At 49.3% G+C, this 23875-nt stretch overlaps 1 protein-coding gene across 2 annotated transcripts in view; it reads right to left on the bottom strand.

The window, feature by feature from the left end:
- LOC147121353 (utrophin-like) overlaps positions 1–22998 on the bottom strand; it is a 34054-nt gene extending 11056 nt beyond the window's left edge. Inside the window, exons 1-10 of one of the 2 annotated variants that reach the window (XM_085981554.1) lie at positions 22279–22998; positions 21776–21951; positions 20323–20458; positions 19112–19261; positions 18129–18290; positions 13833–13934; positions 8380–8494; positions 6061–6299; positions 2202–2319; positions 1273–1478 (exon numbers count right to left, since the gene is read on the bottom strand). In XM_085981554.1, coding sequence (XP_085837680.1) covers positions 1273–1478; positions 2202–2319; positions 6061–6299; positions 8380–8494; positions 13833–13934; positions 18129–18290; positions 19112–19216 — 1047 coding nt within the window. In that variant the 5' untranslated portion in view covers positions 19217–19261; positions 20323–20458; positions 21776–21951; positions 22279–22998. Of the gene's footprint in view, positions 1–1272; positions 1479–2201; positions 2320–6060; positions 6300–8379; positions 8495–13832; positions 13935–18128; positions 18291–19111; positions 19262–20322; positions 20459–21775; positions 22144–22278 lie in introns of those variants that run through there. The other variant, XM_085981552.1, reaches the window with a different exon arrangement.
- Positions 22999–23875: the final 877 nt, after the last annotated feature.

Raw genomic sequence — 23875 nt, 5'->3', positions numbered from 1 at the left:
TTCCCCCTATTTATTTTTTGGGTGTCCAGCCCCTTTAAGCGGCTGCGCGGCCCATCCAGGGTTTCTCACATGCATGAAATTTAACATTGGAAAAGCCGGTCCCGGGCTGCACTAGACTGGCAGAGGGTCGCGCAGCTTGGAGGGAACGGTGGCTGTGACCCACTCCCACTGCTTGGCTATTTTCTTTAAATTAAGACACTCCTTTTCACAGGTAACACAAGCTTCACCCATTCGCTGCAAATTAACTAAAACGGCAGTGTGAATGGGTGGAATGACATCTTTTCTCTCTCTCATTTATTGGTATCTGAAGTCCAACGGCAGTTATATGTCAAGTTAACAGGAACGGCTCATGCTGAGTTCAATTTGGCACTCAACTACAGCAACAACTTGTACTTATATAGTACCTTTAATGTAGTAAAATGTCCCAAGGCACTGCACAGGAGCTTTATAAAAAAAAAAATTGACACCAAGCCACATAAGGAGATATTAGGGCAGATGTGGTCAAAGAAGTAGGTTTTAAGGAGCGCCTTAAAGGAAGAAAGAGAGGTAGAGAGGCAGAAAGGTTTAGGGAGGGAATTCCAGAGCTTAGGGCCTTGGCAGCTGAAGGCATGGCCACCAATGGTGGAGCGATTGAAATCGGGGGTGCTCGAAAGGCAAGAGTTAGAAGAGCGCAGATATCTTGGAGGCTTGTGGGGTTGGAAGAGATTACAGAGATTGGGGGGGGGGGGGGGGGGCGAGGCCACGGAGGGATTTGAAAACAAGGATGGGTATTTTAAAATCAAGGCGTTGCTTAACCAGGAGCCAATGGAGGTCAGCAAGCACAGGGGTGATGGGTGAACAGAACTTGGTGCAAGTTAGGACACGAGCAGCAGAGTTTTGGATGACCTCAAGTTTACGGAGGGTACAACGTGGGAGGCCAGACAGAAGTGCGTTGGAATAGTCAAGTCTAGAGGTAACAGAGACATGGACATGGATGTGGGTATTCAGCAGCAGATGAGCTGAGGCAGGGACGGAGTCGGGCAATCTGATTAGGCATAAACATGAGAAGTTACACTCATCAAATCATGCTAAAATATTTTGGGACTTGGTGAATAAAATCTGAGCACTTTAATACTTTTGTAAAAAAAATTGAACTCAAATCAGCACCGACAGTCTACACTAGTCCTGAGGCTCCCTCTGCTGACAGACTCTGGTAGTTTACAGTAACAGCACAGTTCTGTGGCTCACTCAATAAAGCCATAAGCTATTTATAGATGAAGGTCAACAAGTTACCTTGCTTTCTGCCAGCTGTGGAGCAAGTGGATCTGAAGTGACCTGGAGCATGGACTGCAGGCGGATCTCACTCTGTCCAACCAGTCGCTCAGTTGCCTGCCACTCCTCCTCCCACTGTATGCTGTCACTGAGCAGCTCTTCCAGCTGCTGCTGCCGTGCCTCCAGTCTGTGCTGCGTGCTGTCCCATTGGTTCTGGACCCTCACCACTGCACAGAAACATCAAAAGGAGGTAAACACAGACAGAAAATCCTTCAGTATTGTACTTAAAAATACATGATTACTAAATAATACAGCCTTTCTAGTGCATTTGCAACTTCAACACTGCATGTGCAGAATAAACTACATTTAACCTCAAAATACTAGATCACATTTCTGCAAGCATACAAAAATCTGCACAACTGATTAAAATGCTACATCTGTAACTATGCACCTCAAGGCTTTAAAACTATAATGCTCACTATGATGGTGCACATTTGTTTAATAAGAAAATACAAATAACAAGTGTGTACTTTGACAGCATTATGTGGTAAATCAGTAAAAAAACACACTTTTCTAAAACATCGAGGGAAAGCAAATTAAAAACCCCTGTCTGAGATCACACTAATAACCTGTTGCACATTCATGCTCTACTTCATTGTCTTCTTAGTTCCACCTCGCGCCAGCGTGACCCAGCCCCTCACTACAGGAAGGTGCCGTGTCCATTTCTCTGCACCTTTTCTAAACAGGAACCACAGGGAAAACTCATATCCTGCTGCTGAAGCGCTGTCGCATATATACTGCCCAGCAATCGGGTAACAGAACTGCAACAATGTCACACAGGATTTCAGGTCTCTCTCTGTGCTCAAAAGTCTCTCATTATATTTGCAGAAATAAAAAACAGCCACAGATGTCATCAGGTTTACAGGCGTTTGTGGAGGAACATCACTTACATCGCTCGGTGATTGCAGTTCGCTCTTCCAGGTCAGCTGCTTTATTCTTCAGATTCTGAGCTAGAGTGAAAATAGCATCGAGCTGAGGCCGGCGCTGCTCCAAGTCGTTCTTTGTGGTCTGTTCTCAAAGAAATCAGTGTGTGAGCACAGACAAAACCAAACCTTACGGAATTATAACCTCCATCAAATCAATTTCAACCACCCTTTAGCACGATTAGTAGGGAGACAAGGCAGTTTACAGGAGAGCTTATTGAGGTATTTAAGATCTTCATGGGAAGAGAGATACTGGATTGCATGATGGCAATATTAATACAAGCTTTAGGAAAAGGGAACATGGATTCAAATTCAGATGAGAAATGTTAAATACAAAGTAAAGAAAAACTCCTCCTTATAGAGGATGGTAAACATGTGGAACAGCCCTACCCAGGCAGGTGGTGGAAGCGGAGGAGGATCTAAATTTAAGTGGGTAACCCTCCACCGCTCTCTCACTACTAAACCCTATCCCTCTCTCTCCTAAGCTTTCTACCATTCAGTCACTCACTCTCCTAAATCCTCTACCACACTGATCCTTTACTGCTGATTGGTCAGTTTGAAGCAGCTTGGGACTCTTCATTATGGGACATTGGAACCGGTTCTGGGGGAGGTGGGACCAGTACAAAACGGACGGTTTGCACCTGGGCAGGGCTGGGACCGATGTCCGAGGGGGATGTTTGCTTAGGCTCTGGGGGAGGGTTTAAACTAAAATGGCAGGGGGTTGGGAACCTGAGCGGGGAGACAGAGGAAAGGGAAACAAGGATAAAAGCAAAAGACAGGAAGGAGAAAAACAAAAGTGGCAGACAGAGAAATCAAGGGTTTAAATGAAACATGGCCACAGCAAATAATAATTCTAAAAGATCTAAGAGCATTAAAAATACAAGCCTGAAGGCTTTGTGTCTTAATGTGAGGAGCATTCGGAATAAGGTGGATGAATTAGCTGCGCAAATAGAGGTAAACGAATATGATGATTGGGATTATGGAAACATGACTCCAGGGTGGCCAAGGCTGGGAACTCAACATCCAGGGGTATTCAATATTCAGGAAAGATAGGCAAAAAGGAAAATGAGGTGGGGTAGCATTGCTGGTTAAAGAGGGGATTAACACACTTGTAAGGAAGGATAGTAGCTCTGATGATGTGGAATCTGTATGGGTAGAACTGAGAACTACCAAGGGGCAGAAAACGTTAGTGGGAGTGGTATATAGACCTCCAAACAGTAATGTGGAGGTCGGGGTTGGCATTAAAAGGGAAATTAGAGAAGCGTGCAATAAGGACACAGCAGTTATCATGGGCGACTTTAATCTACATATAGATTGGGCTAACCAAATTAGTAACAATACTGTGGAGGAGGAATTCCTGGAGTGTATACGGCATGGTTTCCTGGACCAATATGTCGAGGAACCAACTAGAGGTCAGGCCATCTTAGACTGGGTATTATGTAATGAGAAAGGATTAATTAGCAATCTTATTGTGCGAGGCCCCTTGGGTGGGAGCGATCAAGACAGAGAGTGAAGTAGTTGACTCAGAGACTAGGGTCCTGAATTTAAATAAAGGAAACTACGATGGTATGAGGCGCGAGTTGGGTAGGATTGATTGGGGAATGTTACTCAAAGGGGTCAACCAAAGGTGGATAGGCAATGGCAAACATTCAAAGAGCGCATGGATGAACTACAGAATTTGTTCTTCCCAGTTTGGCATAAAAATGAAACAAAAAAGGTGACTCAACCATGGCTAACAAGGGAAATTAGGGATAGCATAAGATCCAAGGAGAGGACATATAAATTGGCCAGAAAAAGCAGTAAACCCGAGGACTGGGAGCAGTTTAGGATTCAACAAAAGAGTACAAAGGGATTAATTAAGAGGGGGGAAATAGAGTATGAGAGTAAGCTTGCAGGGAACATAAAAACTGACTGTAAAAGTTTTTATAGATATGTGAAGAGAAAAAGATTGGTGAAGTCAAGCGTAGGTCCCTTGCAGTCAGAATCAGGGGAATTTATAACGGGGAACAAAGAAATGGCAGACCAATTAAATACGTACTTTGGTTCTGTCTTCACAAAGGAGGACACAAATAACCTCCCAGAGATGTCGGGGAACATAGGGTCTAATGAAAGGGAGGAACTGATAGAAATCAGTATTTGTAGGGAAATGGTGTTAGAGAAATTGACGGGATTGAAGGCCGATAAATCCCCAGGGCCTGATGATCTACATCCTAGCGTACTTAAGGAAGTGGCCCTAGAAATAGTAGATGCATTGCTGGTCATATTCCAAAATTCGATAAGACTCTGGAACAGTACCCATGGATTGGCGGGTAGCTAATGTTACCCCACTGTTCAAAAAAGATGGTAGAGAGAAAACGGGGAATTACAGACCGGTAAGCCTGACATTGGTAGTGGGGAAAATGCTAGAGTCCATTATAAAAGGTGTAATAGCAGAGCACTTGGAAAACAGTGACAGGATCGGACAAAGTCAACATGGATTTACAAAAGGTAAATCATGCTTGACTAATCTACTGGAATTTTTTGAGGATGTAACTGGTAAAATAGATAAGGGAGAACCAGTGGATGTGGTGTATTTGGACTTTCAAAAGGCTTTCGATAAGGTCCCGCATAAGAGATTAGCGTGTAAAGTTATGGCACATGGGATTGGGGGCAATGTATTGACTTGGATAGAGAACTGGTTGGCAGGCAGAAAGCAAAGAGTTGGAATAAATGGCTCTTTTTCCGAGTGGCAGGTAGTGACTAGTGGGGTATCGCAGGGATCGGTCCTTGGACCCCAGCTATTCACAATATATATTAATGATCTGGACAAGGGAACTAGATGTAATATCTCCAAGTTTGCAGACGACACAAAGCTGGGTGGGCGTGTGTGCTGTGAGGAGGATGCCGAGAAACTCCAGTATGATTTGGACAGATTGGGTGATTGGGCAGAAGCATGGCAGATGCAATATAACGTGGATAAATGCGAGGTTATCCACTTTGGTGTCAAAAACAAGGCGGCAGATTATTATCTGAATGGCAATAGATTGGGAGAAGGAGAAGTGCAACGAGACCTGGGCGTCCTTGTGCACCAGTCACTGAAGGTAAGCATGCAGGTGCAGCAGGCAGTTAAGGCGGCAAATGGTATGTTGGCCTTCGTAGTGAGAGGGTTTGAGTACAGGAACAAGGATGTCTTACTGCAGTTGTACAGGGCCTTGGTGAGACCGCACCTTGAGTAGTGTGTGCAGTTTTGGTCGCCTTATCTGAGGAAGGATATTCTTGCCATGGAAGGAGTGCAGCGAAGATTCACCAGACTGATACCTGGGATGGCAGGAATGACGTATGAGGAGTGATTGGGTCGATTGGGCTTGTACTCGCTGGAGTTTAGAAGAATGAGAGGGGATCTCATTGAAACTTATAAAATTCTAACAGGACTAGACAGACTAGATGCAGGAAGGATGTTCCCGATGGTCAGGGAGTCCAGAACCAGGGGTCACAGTCTAAGGATAAGGGGTAAGCCATTTAGGACAGAGATGAGGAGGAATTTCTTCACCCAGAGAGTGGTGAACCTGTGGAATTCTCTCCCACAGAAGGCAGTAGAGGCCAATTCATTAAATATATTCAAGAAGGAGTTGGATATATTTCTTAAGGCTAAAGGGATCAAGGGATATGGGGAGAAAGCAGGGACAGGGTGCTGAATTTGGATGATCAGCCATGATCGCATTGAATGGCAGAGCAGGCTCGAGGGGCCGAATGGCCTACGCCTGCTCCTATCTTCTATGTTTCTATGTTAAAGGCATGATATACAATTGCAAGCTGCTATTGTGATCAGTAATTGTTTTTTTCATACCTTCAGTCGTACAATGGTTTCATTAATCTCCTCCAGATCTCCAACAGTAATTATGTTCGATTTGATCATCTGATCAATGAGCGTCAACCAGTCAATGAGCTCCATTGCAGACTTGTCCAAATCCGCAGGCATCAAAGATTCGGAATCTGGGGAGAAGGCATCGCGCAGAACCAGGTGAGTGGCTCCAGGAGATGGAGGCGTTGCTGACACCAGGGTGACTGTTTGAACAGTGGAGTGAACTACAAAAACATACAAACACACAAATAGAAAGGTGAGAAAAGACCATTATGCTTATCCATACTCACCGATCCATTAAACAGTGCAACCTCGAGCAGCACCTTCCCAACCACTAGATTTCCCTCCCTGCCTCTCTTTCTTCCTTTAAGAGGCTCCTTAAAACCTACTTCTTTAACCAAGCTTTTGGTCATCTGTCCTAATATCTCATGTGGCTCAGTGTGAAATTTTGTTTGGTAATGCTCCTATGAAGCGCCTTGGGACGTTTTAAGACATTAACATTGCTATATAAATGCAAGTAGTTGTTCTAAGAAAGATAACCCTTGGGGAGTACAAAAGGCAAGTAAGTTGGGATTGGATCAATTTCTGGAAAAATTCTGTAAAATTCCCCAAGCCCTCCCTGAGGTACCCTGGCTACTCATGACATGGCAATAGACGTATTAAACTAATTCCTCCCCTCCATATGTCCAAATTTACTCAGAAACATAGGACAATATAGACTGGAAATTACCATCAACACCCCTGAACCAGCCCCAAAGTCAACAGACTCTTCCCTCACTCTGATGCCCTCTGGCAAAAATGTATCCATCACCCACTAAAATTTAGATCCTCCTCTGCTTCTACCTCCTCCCTGGGTAGGGCTATTCCACAAGTTCTAGAAGGGCTTTTCCTTCAATTTGTATTCAATTTTTCTCATCTGAATTTGAATCCATGTTCCCTTGTCCTAAAGCTTGTATTAATATTGACATTACGCAATCCAGTATCTTTCTTCCTTTGAAGATGTTAAATAGCTCAATATGCTCCCCTGTAAGCTGCCTTGTTTCCAGTGTAAACATCCCTGGTACCCGTGTTTCCCTCAGAAATTGGGTTATCCAATCTGATTTATCAACTTAATTGCCTTTTGAGCTCTCCACGGCCGGGATGCCCAGAACTGTACCAGACACTCAAGATGGAGGCGAGCCTGTGCTTCATACAAACTAACCGTCACTTCCTGGGGCTGTAAATCCAAAGATCCCATCAGACTTGGACACCACTGCACATTGTGTAGGCAGTTTAAAGACATTTTCCACTTAAACTCCCATTTCCCTATTCTGTGTTGTTTTGTAAGCTAGTCCCATTTATTTAGTACTGCCACTGTTTGTTTCCCTTCAACAGCTGCATGACTTTGCTTACCTTACATTAAACCATCAGCTGAAGCGGAGAGGAGATTTCTTTAGTGAGTCAAACCACTTTAAACATTACCAGTGTTCAAAACGATCTTATTTCTGTAAACTCAGTTTGAGAGAGATAGATTTCAACTTTTCCATTCATTAGAGTAAAAAGATTCTGAATCTCGCTCTCTTGCTCCCTCTGCCCATTTCTCCAATGTAAAAATGCACTCTCAAGAGACCAGGCTTCTTCTGGTCAGTAAATGCTCAACTCAGCAAAGGCAATATAGATTGTCCCACTCCACTTTCACAGCTAATCAGAAGTTGCAATCCTGAATGTTTCCATTTCTTTTAGTATAGCTGGAGATTTAGATTCAAATCGAACCCCAACCCCAAGAGACCAATTGAATGACCACTCAGTTCCAACTGGAAAACAATTCTGGATATTTTTACCCTCTCAGGATAGTAAGTCCATAAGATGTCCCCGATTTGGTAGTTTCAGTTCCAACAAACTTGGGATGCAAATGTAAGAGAAAGATAATGTCGCTTGCTATTCAGCACAATTGACAAAAGGAAGCACGGTTAAATTTAAGGTCCTGCTTAAGTGCTTGCTTTGTAGCAACAAGAAATTCAGACTTTAAACATCCAGCACAGCCATTTAGCATAATAATTCCAATCTTCTATTCAGGTTCGTATTTTTACATTGCTTTTTAGATTAACCACATTTTGACAAAAGGATGAAAGCAAATAAGCATCACAAGAGGAGGCCAAACCACAGGATTATGGAGGGAGAGAGACAGAAACAAAACATAATTTTGTTTTCAATGTGCATTGTAAAAGTTTTAGTAGCATACTGCTTTAATATATTTAATGAGACTGGCAAAATTATAGAACTTGCTGAATTCACTCAGGAATGATTTAAAGAGCTGCCCCTCACCTGTAACCTTCTGCTGTGACATCTGCTGGCTCCATCCCATGAAGGTCTGCTGACTAAGATCTTTCAAAGCAGTGTTAAGAGTTCTCCAGTCAACAGAAAGCTGAGCCACCTTACTCTATGAGATTAGACAGAACATTTTCATTAACGGGGAAGTAATCTGCATCCATTTTGCATTTTCACGACTGTAACCTTTAAATTCCTCAGAATTCTGACAAAAGTTAAGCACTTCTTTATGGGTGTCCAAACTTTTTGTTTTTATGGGCTATGCTGTTTCGTACCATGGAGCCTCAGAGCCACATATAAAGTTTAAATCCCTGTTCCCATTAATTCCCATATTTCTCAAGTGGCTGATACGAACAGATCCTGGTGTTGTAATTTGGGGATTATCCACCAATGAGGCACCAGCGCTAAGAACAGCTCTTTCCGAACCTCCAGGCACACAATGTTGGCCCAGAACTTCGCACGGGGTACTCACCCGTAGGCCCAATGGAAGTGCCGGTTTCCTGCATGCACTGCGCAGGAAACCGGCACTTCCGTTCCCCTGAAAGGGGTTGAGTTCGAACGCGTGCACAGAAGAGGCTGCGCGTGCGCATCAAACTTACGTTTTTTTGCAGGTTTTCCCGTGAGGGCAAGTCTCCAGGAGTTAGACATATAAAAAGCAGGCGCAAGGCCTGCTTTTTACAAGGTAAGTGGTGATTTAATTAAAATTAAAACATTTTTTCCACAGGTTTATTATTTTTAAATGCTTTAAAGCAAGGTAAGTTTATTTTTAGCCCCGTTAAAAAATAAAATTATTTTTTCAAAAATTTAAATTAGTTTAAAATAGTTATTTCATGTAATTTATAGTTTATTTTTTAAATGTGATTTAAAAAAATGTATTTGAAGATTTAGTGATGTTTTGGGGCCCGTAGTATTTATAAGTTTTGACAGCCCTTCCTGTCAAACTTATGAATGAAGCATGGCCTACATGATCCCAGGGGACGCATCGAACTAACTGTGCCCCTGGGATACGCAAGCACTGCGCGCTGGCAGTTGGAGCAGGCCCAGGATCGGAATTCCACGGGGGCCCACAGCTCAACGGCTGGCGCGGAAGGTAAGTGCAGATCGGGGGCTTACACCTGCGGGAAGCCCCCGACCCGAATTTCTGGGCCATTGTAACAGGATGAAGCAGCAGATAAGAAACAGAAGTGAAATAGGGCCGAGCTACCTGGGCTTTGAGGGCAGAATTGCCAGGGTTCAGAGCTGCACGTAGCCCATGGACTGCAGTTTGGACAGTAATCAAACTAAATTATCCCCCTCTAATATCAAGAAAGTTTCCATTGTAGAGTTGGTCACTCAATGGAGTAAATATTCTGCATTCCTGGCCATGGCACTTTCAGTTTACCACTTGAAACATCAACGCCGATTCATACAGCATTTACAGGGAACATGCAAATGGTGTAGTGAAAATGTACAGGACCTTGTGTTAAAATCAACCACAGTAAGAGCTCACCCAATAGCTCAGTATTTACCTGGTGAGCAGGAGGGAGGTCTCAGCTTCAAAAACAAGAATAATGGTGACTTGGCAAGTTACCAGAGGGAATGTGTGGACCTGTGCCCCAGCAGGGAGCCAATACTGAAAGAGGGGGGCAATCATTAACCATGATCAGAGTAAATATTATGGGGTGGCCCAGGAACACAAAGCATCAGGGTACAGGAGTCGAGATCATGCCTGTGATTCCTCACGAGCAGAGGTTAGCTGACGCAGTTATGCATCCAGACAATCTCCCCACACACTTAGCAGACTGTGGGAATAGACGGACAACCCCCCACCCACATTTGGTCAAAAATCAGGATCACGGGAATAATATCCCACCGATCCACCGAACATATAATCAGACAGGGGGATTTGTACCCTGAAACTCCCTCCGCACTGAGAGGAGTTACCGCATCCTGCAACCCCAACCTTTCCTATCTGTTCCCTCTATTGCCCAGTCCCAATACTGTGCCCCTTCCTACTCTTCCTCTACATCTTCCCCCATTCGTCTCCTTGCCCCCACCTTCGATACGGCGCAGATAATTGGGCCCATGGGAAAACAGACTGGCAACCACCCTTTCCATTCAGCCAAAGGTTGGAGGGAAACAATTTCCCCCCACAGAGGATATTATTGGACTCTGGAAGGAATTAACCCCGTCCACCCACCCACCCGCCAGAAAAGTTTTCCACCGCCTGCCTCCCAATCCCTATGTTCCCCCACTTTCCCTATCCTATTCCCCATTCCACTCTTGCTCTCCCCCTCCTTGGATCCAATTATCCACCCACATTATGCTTGACCTGAATACTGCAACTGGTCAAGACTCCTCATGCACGATTCCACAGGTGGTCAGCTGGTGAATAATAACTAAAGAAAATCTAACAGACGTACAATCATTACAGGCAGAGAGTATTTCAGCTGTATTCAGAAGAACATAACACTGAAGGGATATATTCATCACTTTGTGGAATCCCTTTTCGAAGTCTAATGCTTTTAATCTCATTAATTGAGGGGAAACCAAACCATCGATTAGAAATCTATTAAATAGGCTGGAATTTGGTGAGAAATGCTCAAAACTTATTTAGATACAAAGATTGCATAATTCACTTGAGTGGCAGAGTGGGCTGGCACTCAGAGGGTGTGATGTGGGTTTGCACCTACAACTTACTGCACACCCAGCTCTTAATCATGTGTGCTCACCAGTGTTACATTTTAACTGCGCCACTCTGAGAAAGGCATCAGATAGAGCATCATCCTGGGTGGCAGTTACATACTTGCTCGTAATCAACGCAGAGCAATATTAATAGAGGCTTCAGAATGATCAGCCTTCCATGAGATTGATTCTAGTTGATCTGTGGCCCAGGGAGACAATCATCTGGGAGAGCTTAATTTAAACCTTCACAAAGACATCTACCTGCTGAGCTTTATGGATCTTTAGTTAAACATGTGTTCTCACTAGCATTACATTTTAACCACAAATGTGAAAGAAGAATTTCAAAGCACACTTTGTGCTTACAGAGCACAAATTATTCTCAATTTCCAACACACAGACTCACAGGACTTAATACAATAGCAAAATACTGCGGATGCTGGAAATCTGAAATAACAACAGAAAATGCTGCAAATACTCAGCAGGCCAGGCAGCATCTGTGGAGAGAGAAACAGAGTTAACGTTTCAGCTCTGGGACCCTTCATCAGAACTGGAAAAAGTTGGAGATGTAACAGATATTAAACAGGTGCAGAGACAGGGCGGGGGTTTAGGAGAGGAGGAAGGAATTGAAAGAACATACTGTGAAAATGTTGCAAATGGGAATGGCAAAATCATACAGCATGAAAAATGGGGGCAGGGATTATTATCTGAAATTGTTGAACTCGATGTTGAGTCCGGAAGACTGTAAAGTGCCTAATCGAAAGATGAGGTGCTGTTCCTCGAGCTTACGTTGAGCTTCATTGGAACAATGTAATAGGCCAAGGTAATAATGGCTTGATGTTTGCTACTGGGGTCATGGTCCAGACGGAGGTAGGAGGTGGTGTTGGCGTTCAGCTTCCGCACGGTAGAGGTCGGTTCGCCAAACAACAACAGCACCACCCTTATCAGCAGGTTTAATGATAATGTTAGGGTTGGATCGGAGAGAACGGAGTGCTGCAAGTTCAGAGGGAGGTAGGTTGGAGTGAGAGAGGGTAGCAGAGAAATGGAAACGGCCGATGTCACGTCGGCAGTTAGCAATGAAAAGATCTAGAGAGGTTTGTGGTATATCAAGGTTAAGAGGCCAGAGGGAGGGGTCCAAGTAGAACGAGAATTTAGAAAGCGGGAGAAAGGCTCAGCTGTACGGGGGGAAGACTCCTGGCCAAAGAAGTGGGCACGGAGACGAAAGCGACGGAAAAAGAGCTCAGCATCACACCTTCCAGGTGAAACAGCGATTTACTTGTACTACTTGCAATTTAATATACTGTATTCGCTGCTCACGATACGGTCTCCTCTACATTGGGGAGACCAAACGCAGATTGGGCGACCGCTTTGCGGAACACCTCCGTTCAGTCTGTAAGGGTGACCCTGAGTTTCCGGTCGCCTGTCACTTTAATTCTCCGCGTCACTCCCACTCTGATCTCTCTGTCCTCGGCCTATTACACTGTTCCAATGAAGCTCAACGTAAGCTTGAGGAACAGCACCTCATCTTTCGATTAGGCACTTTACAGTCTTCCGGACTCAATATCAAGTTCAACAATTTCAGATAATAATCCCTGCCCCCATTTTTCATGCTGTGTGATTTTGCCATTCCCATTTGCAACATTTTCACAGTATGTTCTTTCAATTCCTTCCTCCCCTCCTAACCAGCCCCCCTCCCCCCCCCCCCTCCCCATGTCTCTGCACCTGCTTAATATCTGTTACATCTCCAGCTTTTTCCAGTTCTGATGAAGGGTCCCAGACCGGAAACGTTAACTCTGTTTCTCTCTCCACGGATGCTGCCTGGCCTGCTGAGTATTTCCAGCACTTTCTGCTGTTATTTCACAGGACTTGATGCCCTTTACTGCTGCACATTAAACAATGGACTGAAACCAAGGGGCACCACCCTCGACAATATCTGATCTGTGCCAGCTGCATGTGAGGCCCTGTGAACAGCTCAAGTTCTTGCACAATTTACTCCTTTGTGTGAACACTCAAGGTGTAGGTTGTCAGTGCTGGGGTGGAGAACACCTGCTCTTGTATTATGTGTCAGCAGCAAAAACTGGGCAAGTCAAATGCGGAGTAAAGTCTGCTTCTCTGCCCCTCAATGTGCCTTAGCCCGCTAACTTCATTATTGACAATTTTTCATTACCCACACTGTCCCTCTGAGGCTTAAATGAAATTGACAATTTAATGCACAAATTAGGAGTTGTGCAGGACAAACTCATGCCCCTGCATCCCCTTCCCCCAAAGCTCAGAAGGACCTCTAGACAAAGAGAGGGAACCTCTCGCCTGAAATCAAGGTCCCTACGTGCACTCTAAGGAGCGCTGGTTTGAATCCAGGCCACTGCGCCGTTCAGTCCTTTATAGGGTGGTTTAACTTACAGCTTCACCATACCCCCTCAACTGTTTTGAATATCTAGGAGCTCAAGGCAGACAAATAAAAAGGATGTTTCAACAGGCACTTGCATCACACACAACTTTGTGCCAGGATTTCCCTCATGGAAAGGGCTCATTCTCCATGGCATTGAAATGCAGGGAAAAATAGGAAGTGAGCCACTTAAATCCACTCTGGTGAAGCTTCCAGCTGGAAGAGCAGTGAGCTATCGATCCTCCCAGACAGGGCTGGTGGAGGCACAGGAGAACCCAAGAGGCATGTTTGTGCAATAGCTTTGGCATGGAGTTAAGTTAATGGGTCAGAAATGAAGTGTGGAAAGAAAAGTAGACAGTGCCTTGCAATAGATCCTGTGTCAGTCAGAAATCTCACTAGTTACCTTTTCTTCAGGGAGCAAGTGGCTTTTCCTGTCCAACTCTACTGCTTTAGCGAGAGTAGTTTCAACGCCCGTTTGGTGTTCCCTCACAGCAGCTTCCAATAACTAATAGAAACAATGAGAGACTTTAAAACTTTGACCACAACATTCACAGCGACAGTACACAAACTGAAAACGAATGTATTTTGCATAAAAATCACCATTTTAAAAAAGCTTGCTCTAGTTGAAATGAGTTAGGGTTTTGGTTTGGCTATTATATCCTATAAAGCTACTTGCATTTTACAATCATGGATTTTTTGTGCCAGTATTTCAAGTTCAATTTGCTTTCTTCCCTCTTCTCTTCTGAAGCTGTTGCCAGGATACAGTTCAACAGGCAGTGGCCCTCTGCTAACTCACCCTCATGTCAGCCAGACATGTCAGCCAGACAATTGGAGTGTGGGGGGGAGCTGTGGGGCGGAGCGGAGGGCTGTGGAGCGTGTTGGGGGGGCTGTGGAGCGTGTGGTGGGGGCTGTGGAGCGTGTGGGGGGGAGCGGAGGGCTGTGGAGCGTGTGGGGGGGCTGTGGAGCGTGTGGTGGGGGCTGTGGGGCGTGTGGGGGGGAGCGGAGGGCTGTGGAGCGTGTGGGGGGGCTGTGGGGGGGAGCGGAGGGCTGTGGAGCGTGTGGGGGGGGCTGTGGAGCGTGTGGTGGGGGCTGTGGGGCGTGTGGGGGGGAGCGGAGGGCTGTGCAGCGTGTGGGGGGGCTGTGGGGCGTGTGTGGGGGGGCTGTGGGGCGTGGGCTGTGGAGCGTGTGGGGGAGAGGGGCAGGAGGGAAGCGGGGCAGGAGGCAGGAGGGGAGCGGGGCAGGAGGCAGGAGGGGAGCGGGGCAGGAGGCAGGAGGGGAGCGGGGCAGGAGGGGAGCGGGGCAGGAGGCAGGAGGGGAGCGGGGCAGGAGGCAGGAGGGGAGCGGGGCAGGAGGCAGGAGGGGAGCGGGGCAGGAGGCAGGAGGGGAGCGGGGCAGGAGGCAGGAGGGGAGCGGGGCAGGAGGCAGGAGGGGAGCGGGGCAGGAGGCAGGAGGGGAGCGGGGCAGGAGGCAGGAGGGGAGCGGGGCAGGAGGGGAGCGGGGCAGGAGGCAGGAGGGGAGCGGGGCAGGAGGCAGGAGGGGAGCGGGGCAGGAGGCAGGAGGGGAGCGGGGCAGGAGGCAGGAGGGGAGCGGGGCAGGAGGCAGGAGGGGAGCGGGGCAGGAGGCAGGAGGGGAGCGGGGCAGGAGGCAGGAGGGGAGCGGGGCAGGAGGCAGGAGGGGAGCGGGGCAGGAGGCAGGAGGGGAGCGGGGCAGGAGGCAGGAGGGGAGCGGGGCAGGAGGCAGGAGGGGAGCGGGGCAGGAGGCAGGAGGGGAGCGGGGCAGGAGGCAGGAGGGGAGCGGGGCAGGAGGCAGGAGGGGAGCGGGGCAGGAGGCAGGAGGGGAGCGGGGCAGGAGGCAGGAGGGGAGCGGGGCAGGAGGCAGGAGGGGAGCGGGGCAGGAGGCAGGAGGGGAGCGGGGCAGGAGGCAGGAGGGGAGCGGGGCAGGAGGCAGGAGGGGAGCGGGGCAGGAGGCAGGAGGGGAGCGGGGCGCGAGGGGGGGAGGGCGCGAGGGAGGGTGGAGCGGGGCGCCGGGGAGGGGAGAGAAGGGGGGGGAAGGGGGAGCGGGGCGCAGGGGACGGGGGGGGGGGGGGGGGGGGGGAGGGGGCGCGGGGGGAGGGGAGGGCGGAGCGGGGCGCGGGGGAGGGCGGAGCGGGGCGCGGGGGAGGCGGAGCGCGGGGGAGGGGGAGGCGGGGAGCGGAGCGGAGCGCGGGGGGGGAAGCGGAGCGCGGGGGGAGGGGGAGGCGGAGCGCGGGGGAGGGGGAGGCGGAGGAGGGGGGGAGCGGAGCGGAGCGGAGCGCGGGGGGGGGGAGCGGGGCGCGGGGGGGGGAGCGGGGCGCGGGGGGGGGAGCGGGGCGCGGGGGGGGGAGCGGGGCGCCGGGGGGGGAGCGGGGCGCCGGGGGGGAGCGGGGCGCCGGGGGGGGCGGGGCGCGGGGGAGGCGGGGAGCGGGGGAGGCGGAGCGCGGGGGAGGGGGCGGCGGAGCGCGGGGGAGGGGGCGGCGGAGCGCGGGGGAGGGGGCGGCGGAGCGCGGGGGAGGGGGCGGCGGAGCGCGGGGGGAGGGGGCGGCGGAGCGCGGGGGAGGGGGCGGCGGAGCGCGGGGGAGGGGGCGGCGGAGCGCGGGGGAGGGGGCGGCGTAGCGAGGGGGAGGCGGAGCGCGGGGGAGGGGGAGGCGTAGCGCGGGGGAGGGGGAGGCGGAGCGCGGGGGGAGAGCGGAGCGGAGCGCGGGGGGAGCGGGGCGCGGGGGGGAGCGGGGCGCGGGGGAGCGGGGCGCGGGGGAGGGGGGCGCGGGGGAGGGGGGCGCGCGGGGGAGGGGGGCGCGGGGGAGGGCGGAGCGGGGCGCGGGGGAGGGCGGAGCGGGGCGCGGGGGAGGGGGAGGGCGGAGCGGGGCGCGGGGGAGGGCGGAGCGGGGCGCGGGGGAGGGCGGAGCGGGCGCGGGGGAGGGCGGAGCGGAGCGCGGGGGAGGGCGGAGCGGAGCGCGGGGGGGGGAGCGGAGCGCCGGGGGGGAGCGGAGCGCCGGGGGGGGGCGGGGGAGGGGGGCGCGGGGAGGCGGAGGCGGAGGCGGAGGGAGGGGGAGGCGGAGCGCGGGGGAGGGGGCGGCGGAGCGCGGGGGAGGGGGCGGCGGAGCGCGGGGGCGGCGGAGCGCGGGGGAGGCGGAGCGCGGGGGAGGCGGAGCGCGGGGGAGGCGGAGCGCGGGGGAGGGGGAGGGGAGGCGGAGCGCGGAGGGAGGGGGGGAGCGGAGCGGAGCGCGGGGGGGAGCGGGCGCGGGCGGAGCGGGGCGCGGGCGGAGCGGGGCGCGGGCGGAGCGCGGGCGGAGCGGGGCGCGGGCGGAGCGGGGCGCGGGGGAGGGCGGAGCGGGCGCGGGGGAGGGCGGAGCTGGGCGCGGGGGAGGGCGGAGCGGGCGCGGGGGAGGGCGGAGCGGGCGCGGGGGAGGGCGGAGCGGGCGCGGGGGAGGGCGGAGCGCGGGGGAGGCGGGGGGAGGGGGAGGCGGAGCGCGGGGAGGCGGAGCGCGGGGGAGGGCGGAGGAGGGCGGAGCGCGGGGGAGGGGGAGGCGGGGGCGGGGGAGGCGGAGCGCGGGGGAGGGGGAGGCGGAGCGCGGGGGAGGGGGAGGCGGAGCGCGGGGGGAGGGGGAGGCGGAGCGCGGGGGAGGGGGGAGAGCGGAGCGGAGCGGGGGGGAGCGGAGCGCGGGGGGGGGAGCGGAGCGCGGGGGGGGGAGCGGAGCGCGGGAGGGGGGAGCGGAGCGCGGGGGAGGGGGGAGCGGAGCGCGGGGGAGGGGGGAGCGGAGCGCGGGGGGAGGGGGGGAGCGGAGCGCGGGGGGAGGGGGGGAGCGGAGCGCGGGGTAGGGGGGGAGCGGAGCGCGGGGGAGGGGGGGGAGGGCATTCAATAGGTGGCAACATCACAACCAAGCCTGTTTTTGTCTTCAGATGACATCCACTCTGACACTTGCAGCAGAGGTAATGCAGTACAAACGTGACGGCTTTTCACCTCCTTCCAGCCCAGGATTTTGGATGCCAATTCATTGCACGCATACTCAGTACACCCCATCCACAGCACCCCCTCCCCTGCACACTCCGCTCCCCCCCTCCCCCGCACGCTCCGCTCCCCCCTCACGCCCCACAGCCCCCCCCCCCCACACGCTCCACAGCCCCCCCCCCCCCCTCACACTTCCAACCAACCACACAGGCTACAACAGAGGTCCCGGGTCCATCCTCTGACTTGTCGTCCATACGGCTCTTTATTATGGTAGACTGCACCTTTAGTGCAGTGCCTCATGGTAGATTAGCTGATTAAACATATTTAATCTAAAAATTAAACCGCCTATAATAAAGTGTGATTTATGATAGCCTTTACTATTTTATGATTATTTGCAGGGCTTAGAGTAATAATTAACTTTAACAGTTTCCTGAGTTTAACCCCTCAGCGAATCTGCACTGAACAGATTTTCATGTCAAAATCATGGATCGTGGCATCATGCACAGACCTGTGCCAACATGACAGATGTACTGGATATTTGAAGAATTAATCATATGAGGTATTTTGATGAAGCCTATTATAAATAAAATTGAATGACATTGCAGGGCATACAAATTAGTTAGACTCATCCAATTTCTGTTGGTTCAAGGAGAACAGACTGGTATATGCAAAATAAAAAACTAACAGTACAAGGCGACCATACTTTCTGTTACACCTCTGCTCTCGTGAAACTTACCTGAAGTTGTGTTGTCCCAGGTAACAGTGATGCTCTGGGATGTAACTTCTGCCTGGTAACTGCTGCCCAGTTGGACAGCTTCTCCATGCTTTGTTTGAAGTGAGCATAGTCCTGAAGATGAATCTCAATTTCTTTCACTTTAACAGGCAATTCTTTGGACACCTTAATAGAAAGACAAGACATTGCAGCAGAAATAAAATCTGTCCGAGTCTGTAATCATCAGACAGAGCATGAGCTACATAAGGTGTACAGAACATTTGTAAAACTGAAGTAACTGATTTTTTTGCTGATACTTCGAGAACTAAATGCCCTCCTGCTGCCAGCAACAGATGGATTAACTCACCCTTGCAGCGCCTTCCACTGGCCCAAAGTTGTTTCAACCACCTAGCCAGGTCCATTTTTTTAACTTCTGGGATTTACTTGGCAGCATGTAGAGACAATTTTCTGCCAATGTGGGTTCCACCTCCAAAAGGACAGAAGGTCCCAGGCAACACAGAAATAAGGCGAGCAGTCGGTCACCATTATTCACATCTTACCTCACTGCCTATGGGCAATTATAGATACTTAATCTGTTTTTATTTATGCATTTAAAAGGCACTGTATGGGGTATAGTACAAGTCGGCTCAATAAATATTTCCAATAAAATAGGTCTTTAAATTGGAAAAGATTTAAGAGGCTAATTATTTTCATAATTGATGGATGAAACCATTGAACTTCCCCAAAAGCCAGAGCTGCCATTTCACTTTCAATTGTGAACAAGTTAAAGGAACAACTGGGATGAGCTGGCCCCAAATGGTGGTTGGAACGGGAGCTGCTGTCTCAGCAACAATGAAATCGGAGATTTCAAACCACACTCTTCCCGTGTCTTTCAGCTGAAGGTCTTCCCTCGCCAGCACTCCAAAATGATGGCCAATCCCCTTGTAGTAACTTATCATGAATTAAGATGTCTTATTTGCAGTAATCTTACTAAAAGAGACACTTACCTTACTCCAGTTTGAGTTGATATTTCTAAGTTTTGCAGAAAGTTTGTCTCTCTCTTGCAGACTGAGGTTTTTATCTGAAAGCAGACCCTGTGCAATACTGCTCATCGTGGTCAGGTTATCACTGCGCAACTCTAAGTCTGTTGCTTGAACCTGTGAGCAATAGAGAGATGTAGTACTGAACTAATGCAACAATCTGTAAATACACCCTAGCCAATGATTACACCTGCCTCATCATCGGTAAAGCAACACTTTTGTTCGGCAGTATCTACTGAAAATCATGCATATGCTCCAATACTTGAACACGAAGCCTCGGACATATTCAGTCACAGATGAGCGAGAAACTTGAAGTTAAATTGCTTGTGAATATTTGCATTTATAAGAGGTGGTGGCGGTGGAGGAGGAGGAGGATCAGGAGGAGGTCAGAGCGCCGTGTATCGACCAGCGGCAGCACGCGAGCACATGGCTGCCCGGATGAACTTATCCTGGCCAGATTTGCATAGGTTGCCCAAGTTGGCATATGTCCTTGGCTCCATCCTAGGACATCATTGACAATGGACATGACTCACTGGCCTCCTTTCACTCAGGCCACCAACATTTTGGCTTCAAATCATTTTAGCGCTTTCCAAAAGGGATGGCAGTTCATCAATACACAAACATTCTCCCAATCTGCACACAGATCTGGAGGTTATATCCCTTGCCAGCTGTACCCACAGAGCTTTCTTTGGCCTCTTCCTCCCAGATGCTAGCTGTCACCCCCTCAAAACAACATTTGCAGCACCTCATCCGAGAGCCTCGGGAGGCCATTGCCTTGGAATTGGACATAGTGCTTTCTCAAACTATGTTGCAGGTGGTGCGGCATAGGCAGAAATGCTGTGGAATGAGCCAAGGGAGCAAGAAGCCATAAAATCAGACTGGAAAAGTGCTGTGAACAGAGCGGGTTTCAGTCCCAAAACACTAATTGACCAAGGGCATCCCACACCTCTGAAATCAAGTGGCCAATCATGGGAAAATCTCAATTTTTTGAAAACTAATCAGTGGAGGCAGGTTTCAAACCCACACAAACCAAAACCCGCCTCCATCTCGCCTCCAGTGGGAAAATCGCCGCCAAAAAGTTTTTTTTTTTTTTTTTTTTAAATAGGAAGAATTAAAACATAAAATGCGTTAGAAGTATATCAACATAGATTTAAACACACAAGCTGCATTAGGCTTGCCTTTAGTTCCTTCAGATCATGTTCCCTCGGTGGTGAATGCACAACCCTTAAAGAGTTCTGCACCTTATCTACCCACAAACTGAATTCATCCAGCTGACTCCTTAAATCAGAATATCGCTGGCCATCTCCTTCCAACCTAAGAAACAGAAGATAACAGTTCTTAGCAACTGTAGAACATAAGAACATAAAAACATAAAAACATAAGAAATAGGAGCAGGAGTAGGCCAATCGGCCCCTCGAGCCTGCTCCGCCATTCAATAAGATCATGGCTGATCTGATCCTAACCGCCAATCCACTATCATAGAACCATCTCCTGAATCTAACAGAATTAGACACACGAAATAGGAGCAGGATCAGGCGACACGGCCCCTGGGCCCGCTCCGCTACCCACAGGGCCATGTCCGATCTGAACCGAGACTCATGTCCAAATTCCTGCCCGCTCCCCGTAACCCTTAATTCCCTTTACTTCTAGGAAACTGTCTATTTCTGTTTTAAATTTATGTAATGATGTAGCTTCTACAGCTTTTTGGGGCAGCATATTCCATGGACCTACCACCCTCTGAGTGAAGTAGTTCCTCCTTATCTCAGTTTTGAAAGAGCAGCCCCTTATTCTAAGACTATGCCCCCAGTTCTAGTTTCACCCATCATCGGGAACATCCTCCCCGCATCCACCCGATCCAACCCCTTCACAATCTTATATGTTTCAATAAGATCGCCTCTCATTCTTCTGAACTCCAATGAGTAGAGTCGCAATCTACTCAACCTCTCCTCATATGTCCATCCCCTCATCCCCGGGATTAACCGAGTGAACCTTCTTTGTACTGACTCGAGAGCAAGTATGTCCTTTCTTAAGTATGGACACCAAAACTGTATGCAGTATTCCAGGTGTGGTCTCACCAATACCTTGTACAACTGAAGCAATACCTCCCTATTTTTATATTCTATCCCCCTAGCAATGAAAGCCAACATTCCATTGGCTTTCTTAATCACTTGCTGAGGAGTTGTGCACAATGTATACTGCTGACATTTACACACAGCCTAGAAATTTTAAAATATTAATTCTGGTAATCCATGCCGTTGATAGCTCAGATCTAACGCCTTACAGACATTTCCAGTTGACTGCTTTCGCTGCCGACCAAATCCCTGGTGCTGGCTGAAAGTTATTTCAACGTAATAAATTAGATTTTTGTGTCAAAGTGAAATTAAACAAGGCATAAAACAACTTAAGCTTTATACAGCACCTTTAATACATTAAAAGCTCCAATGTGCTCTGCAGAACAGAAAAGAATTCCAGGCTGCAGCAGAGATGGTTGAAATTGCACACTGACTAATGATCACACACTTCTGTGAAGGCAAGTTTCCGTCATGGTTTTTCTCAGGATGTACTGTAATAGTGACTTACCATCCACCTCTTCAAAAGAAACATTTGCTGTACTAAAGGATGCCCATTTACCTTTGATGCCGATCTTTGACCTCCGCAGAAATTGTCCTCCAGCGTTTATTTAATCCATTGAGCTTCTCCTGCAGGAGACATCCGTCCACCGTTGAAAGTTGCCGTATGATATCTGTGCCAGTGGCATTTAACGTTACGTACACAGGCTGGTGGCTGCTTAGACCTTCTTCCAGCTCCTATCAGAAAAATAACAGCACTGTTTCAGTCAGGATACAGGTCATGACACAGGTCATGACCAACCTCCCACTTTATCCAATGGAATTAATCACCAATTCATAAACAATGCAATTTTCCCCAAACCAAACTGATTAGAATCATAAGTCTCAAAACCTTTGGAGAAGGCAGTTTCTCAATCAGAGGAAAGAAATCAATTGTAATTTGATCCTTTAAAGATGTCCTGGAAAAGATGCCCACGCACAAGGAGCACTAATGCCCCGATGGTAATTGTGGGTTATCAGAGAATCACAGTAAGAGCAGCCCTGGAGAAAATGAAAACCTCTCACCTGAGCTTTCTTCTAGAGTTTGGTAGCTGAAAAGAAATCAAGCAATGGCATGATAGCATTGCACACACACTGTGGTACGGTCAGTCGGAAAAGTTGAGCTTGAAGGATAATGCAGTCAATAATTGTAACGCTCAGACTCCAGAAGAGGCTGACTGGAAGTAGAAAAGGTCTAATGAGAGGGGCAGATCCTTAAAAAGAGAAAAGAAAGTGGAGAAAGAGCAACCATTGAGCATCAAGGAGCAGTGTACACGAGGAAGCCATTAAACAGCAGGAGTCACACGTCATGGAGGGGCCTCAAGTGGAAGTCAGCACTGGAGAGACTAGGAAGTGGTCAGTGAGAACTCAAAGGGTCTTGAGGCGGGAAGGGCGGGCGGACCGAGGCGGGAAGGGCGGGCGGGAGAGAAGAGATGATGGGGAGGGAGGGGACAGGACAGAAGAGGAGTGGAGAAGCAAGAGGAAGGTGAGAAAAGGAGGGTAGAGAGGCCAATTACTGAGAATCCAAGATGATGATGGTACGGTTTGGGCTTTGCTACAAACACTTTGTCTGTGTTCACAGCAAAAAGGGTGTTTCCACAAACAGACCAAGTCTCCGTGTGATGTCACCTGCTGTGTCTGAGCTGATGTTGGTGCTGGGGAATGGAACTCTTCCCCTTTCCGCCACCCAATGTGAGCATTAGGCACTCCTAGGTCAGGCACTATACAACACTCTATGCAGAGTAATTCTTCCTCTACTCTGCCCTAACCTCAGCGGAACACCTCCTACTGCACCACATTTCCCACACCAGCTATACTATCATAAAATCACACAGACTGCTGCCATTCAGCCCATCGCTCCTGTGCTGGTTCTCTGAAAGGGCTATCCACTCAGTCTTCTGGTGATGCATCAAAAGTATGTGCTCCAGCTGCTGATTGACTAACCAACAGAAATGGTTTTCCCCATCTACCTCATCAAAAACCCTCAATACTTCTAGCTAAAATATCACCTTTATCAGATCTCCTCTTAACCTTTTTTGTTCAAATGGAAAGATCACCAGTCTCTCATCACAATTAAAGCTTCTCAACCCTGGTATCAACTTAGTGAAATGCTTCTTTAACCTCTCCATGGCCTTGATATTATTCCTACAGTAAGGTACCCAAAACTGATTACAATATTATAACTGCAGCCTGACCAATGATTTGGACAGCTTCAGCATTACCTGTATACTGTTCATAAAACATCGGATTCCATATACATTTTTTTTCAAGCAACAGCAGAGAGAGAGAAGATGGATTATGAGAGTAAACTAGCAAGAAATATAAAAACAGCTAGTAAGAGCTTCTACAGGTATATAAAAAGGAAGAGAGTAGCTAAAGTAAACGATGGTCCCTTAGAGGATGAGACTGGAGAATTAATAATGGGGAACAGGGAAATGGCCGAGACTTTGAACAAATATTTTGTATCAGTCTTCACGGTAGAAGACACTAAAACCATCCCAATAATACATAATCAAGGGGCTATAGGGAGGGAGGAACTTAAAACAATCACTATCACTAAAGAAAAAGTACTCGGTAAAATAATGGGACTAAAGGTGGACAAGTCGCCTGCATCCTAGGGCCT

Source organism: Somniosus microcephalus, chromosome 3, assembly GCF_052327205.1.
Source record: "Somniosus microcephalus isolate GS21.2 chromosome 3, FLI_Smic_1.0, whole genome shotgun sequence".
NCBI classification, from domain to species: Eukaryota; Metazoa; Chordata; class Chondrichthyes; order Squaliformes; family Somniosidae; genus Somniosus; species Somniosus microcephalus.
Note: the sequence above shows the minus strand (reverse complement) of the source record. Positions and strands in the feature narration are given on the sequence as shown.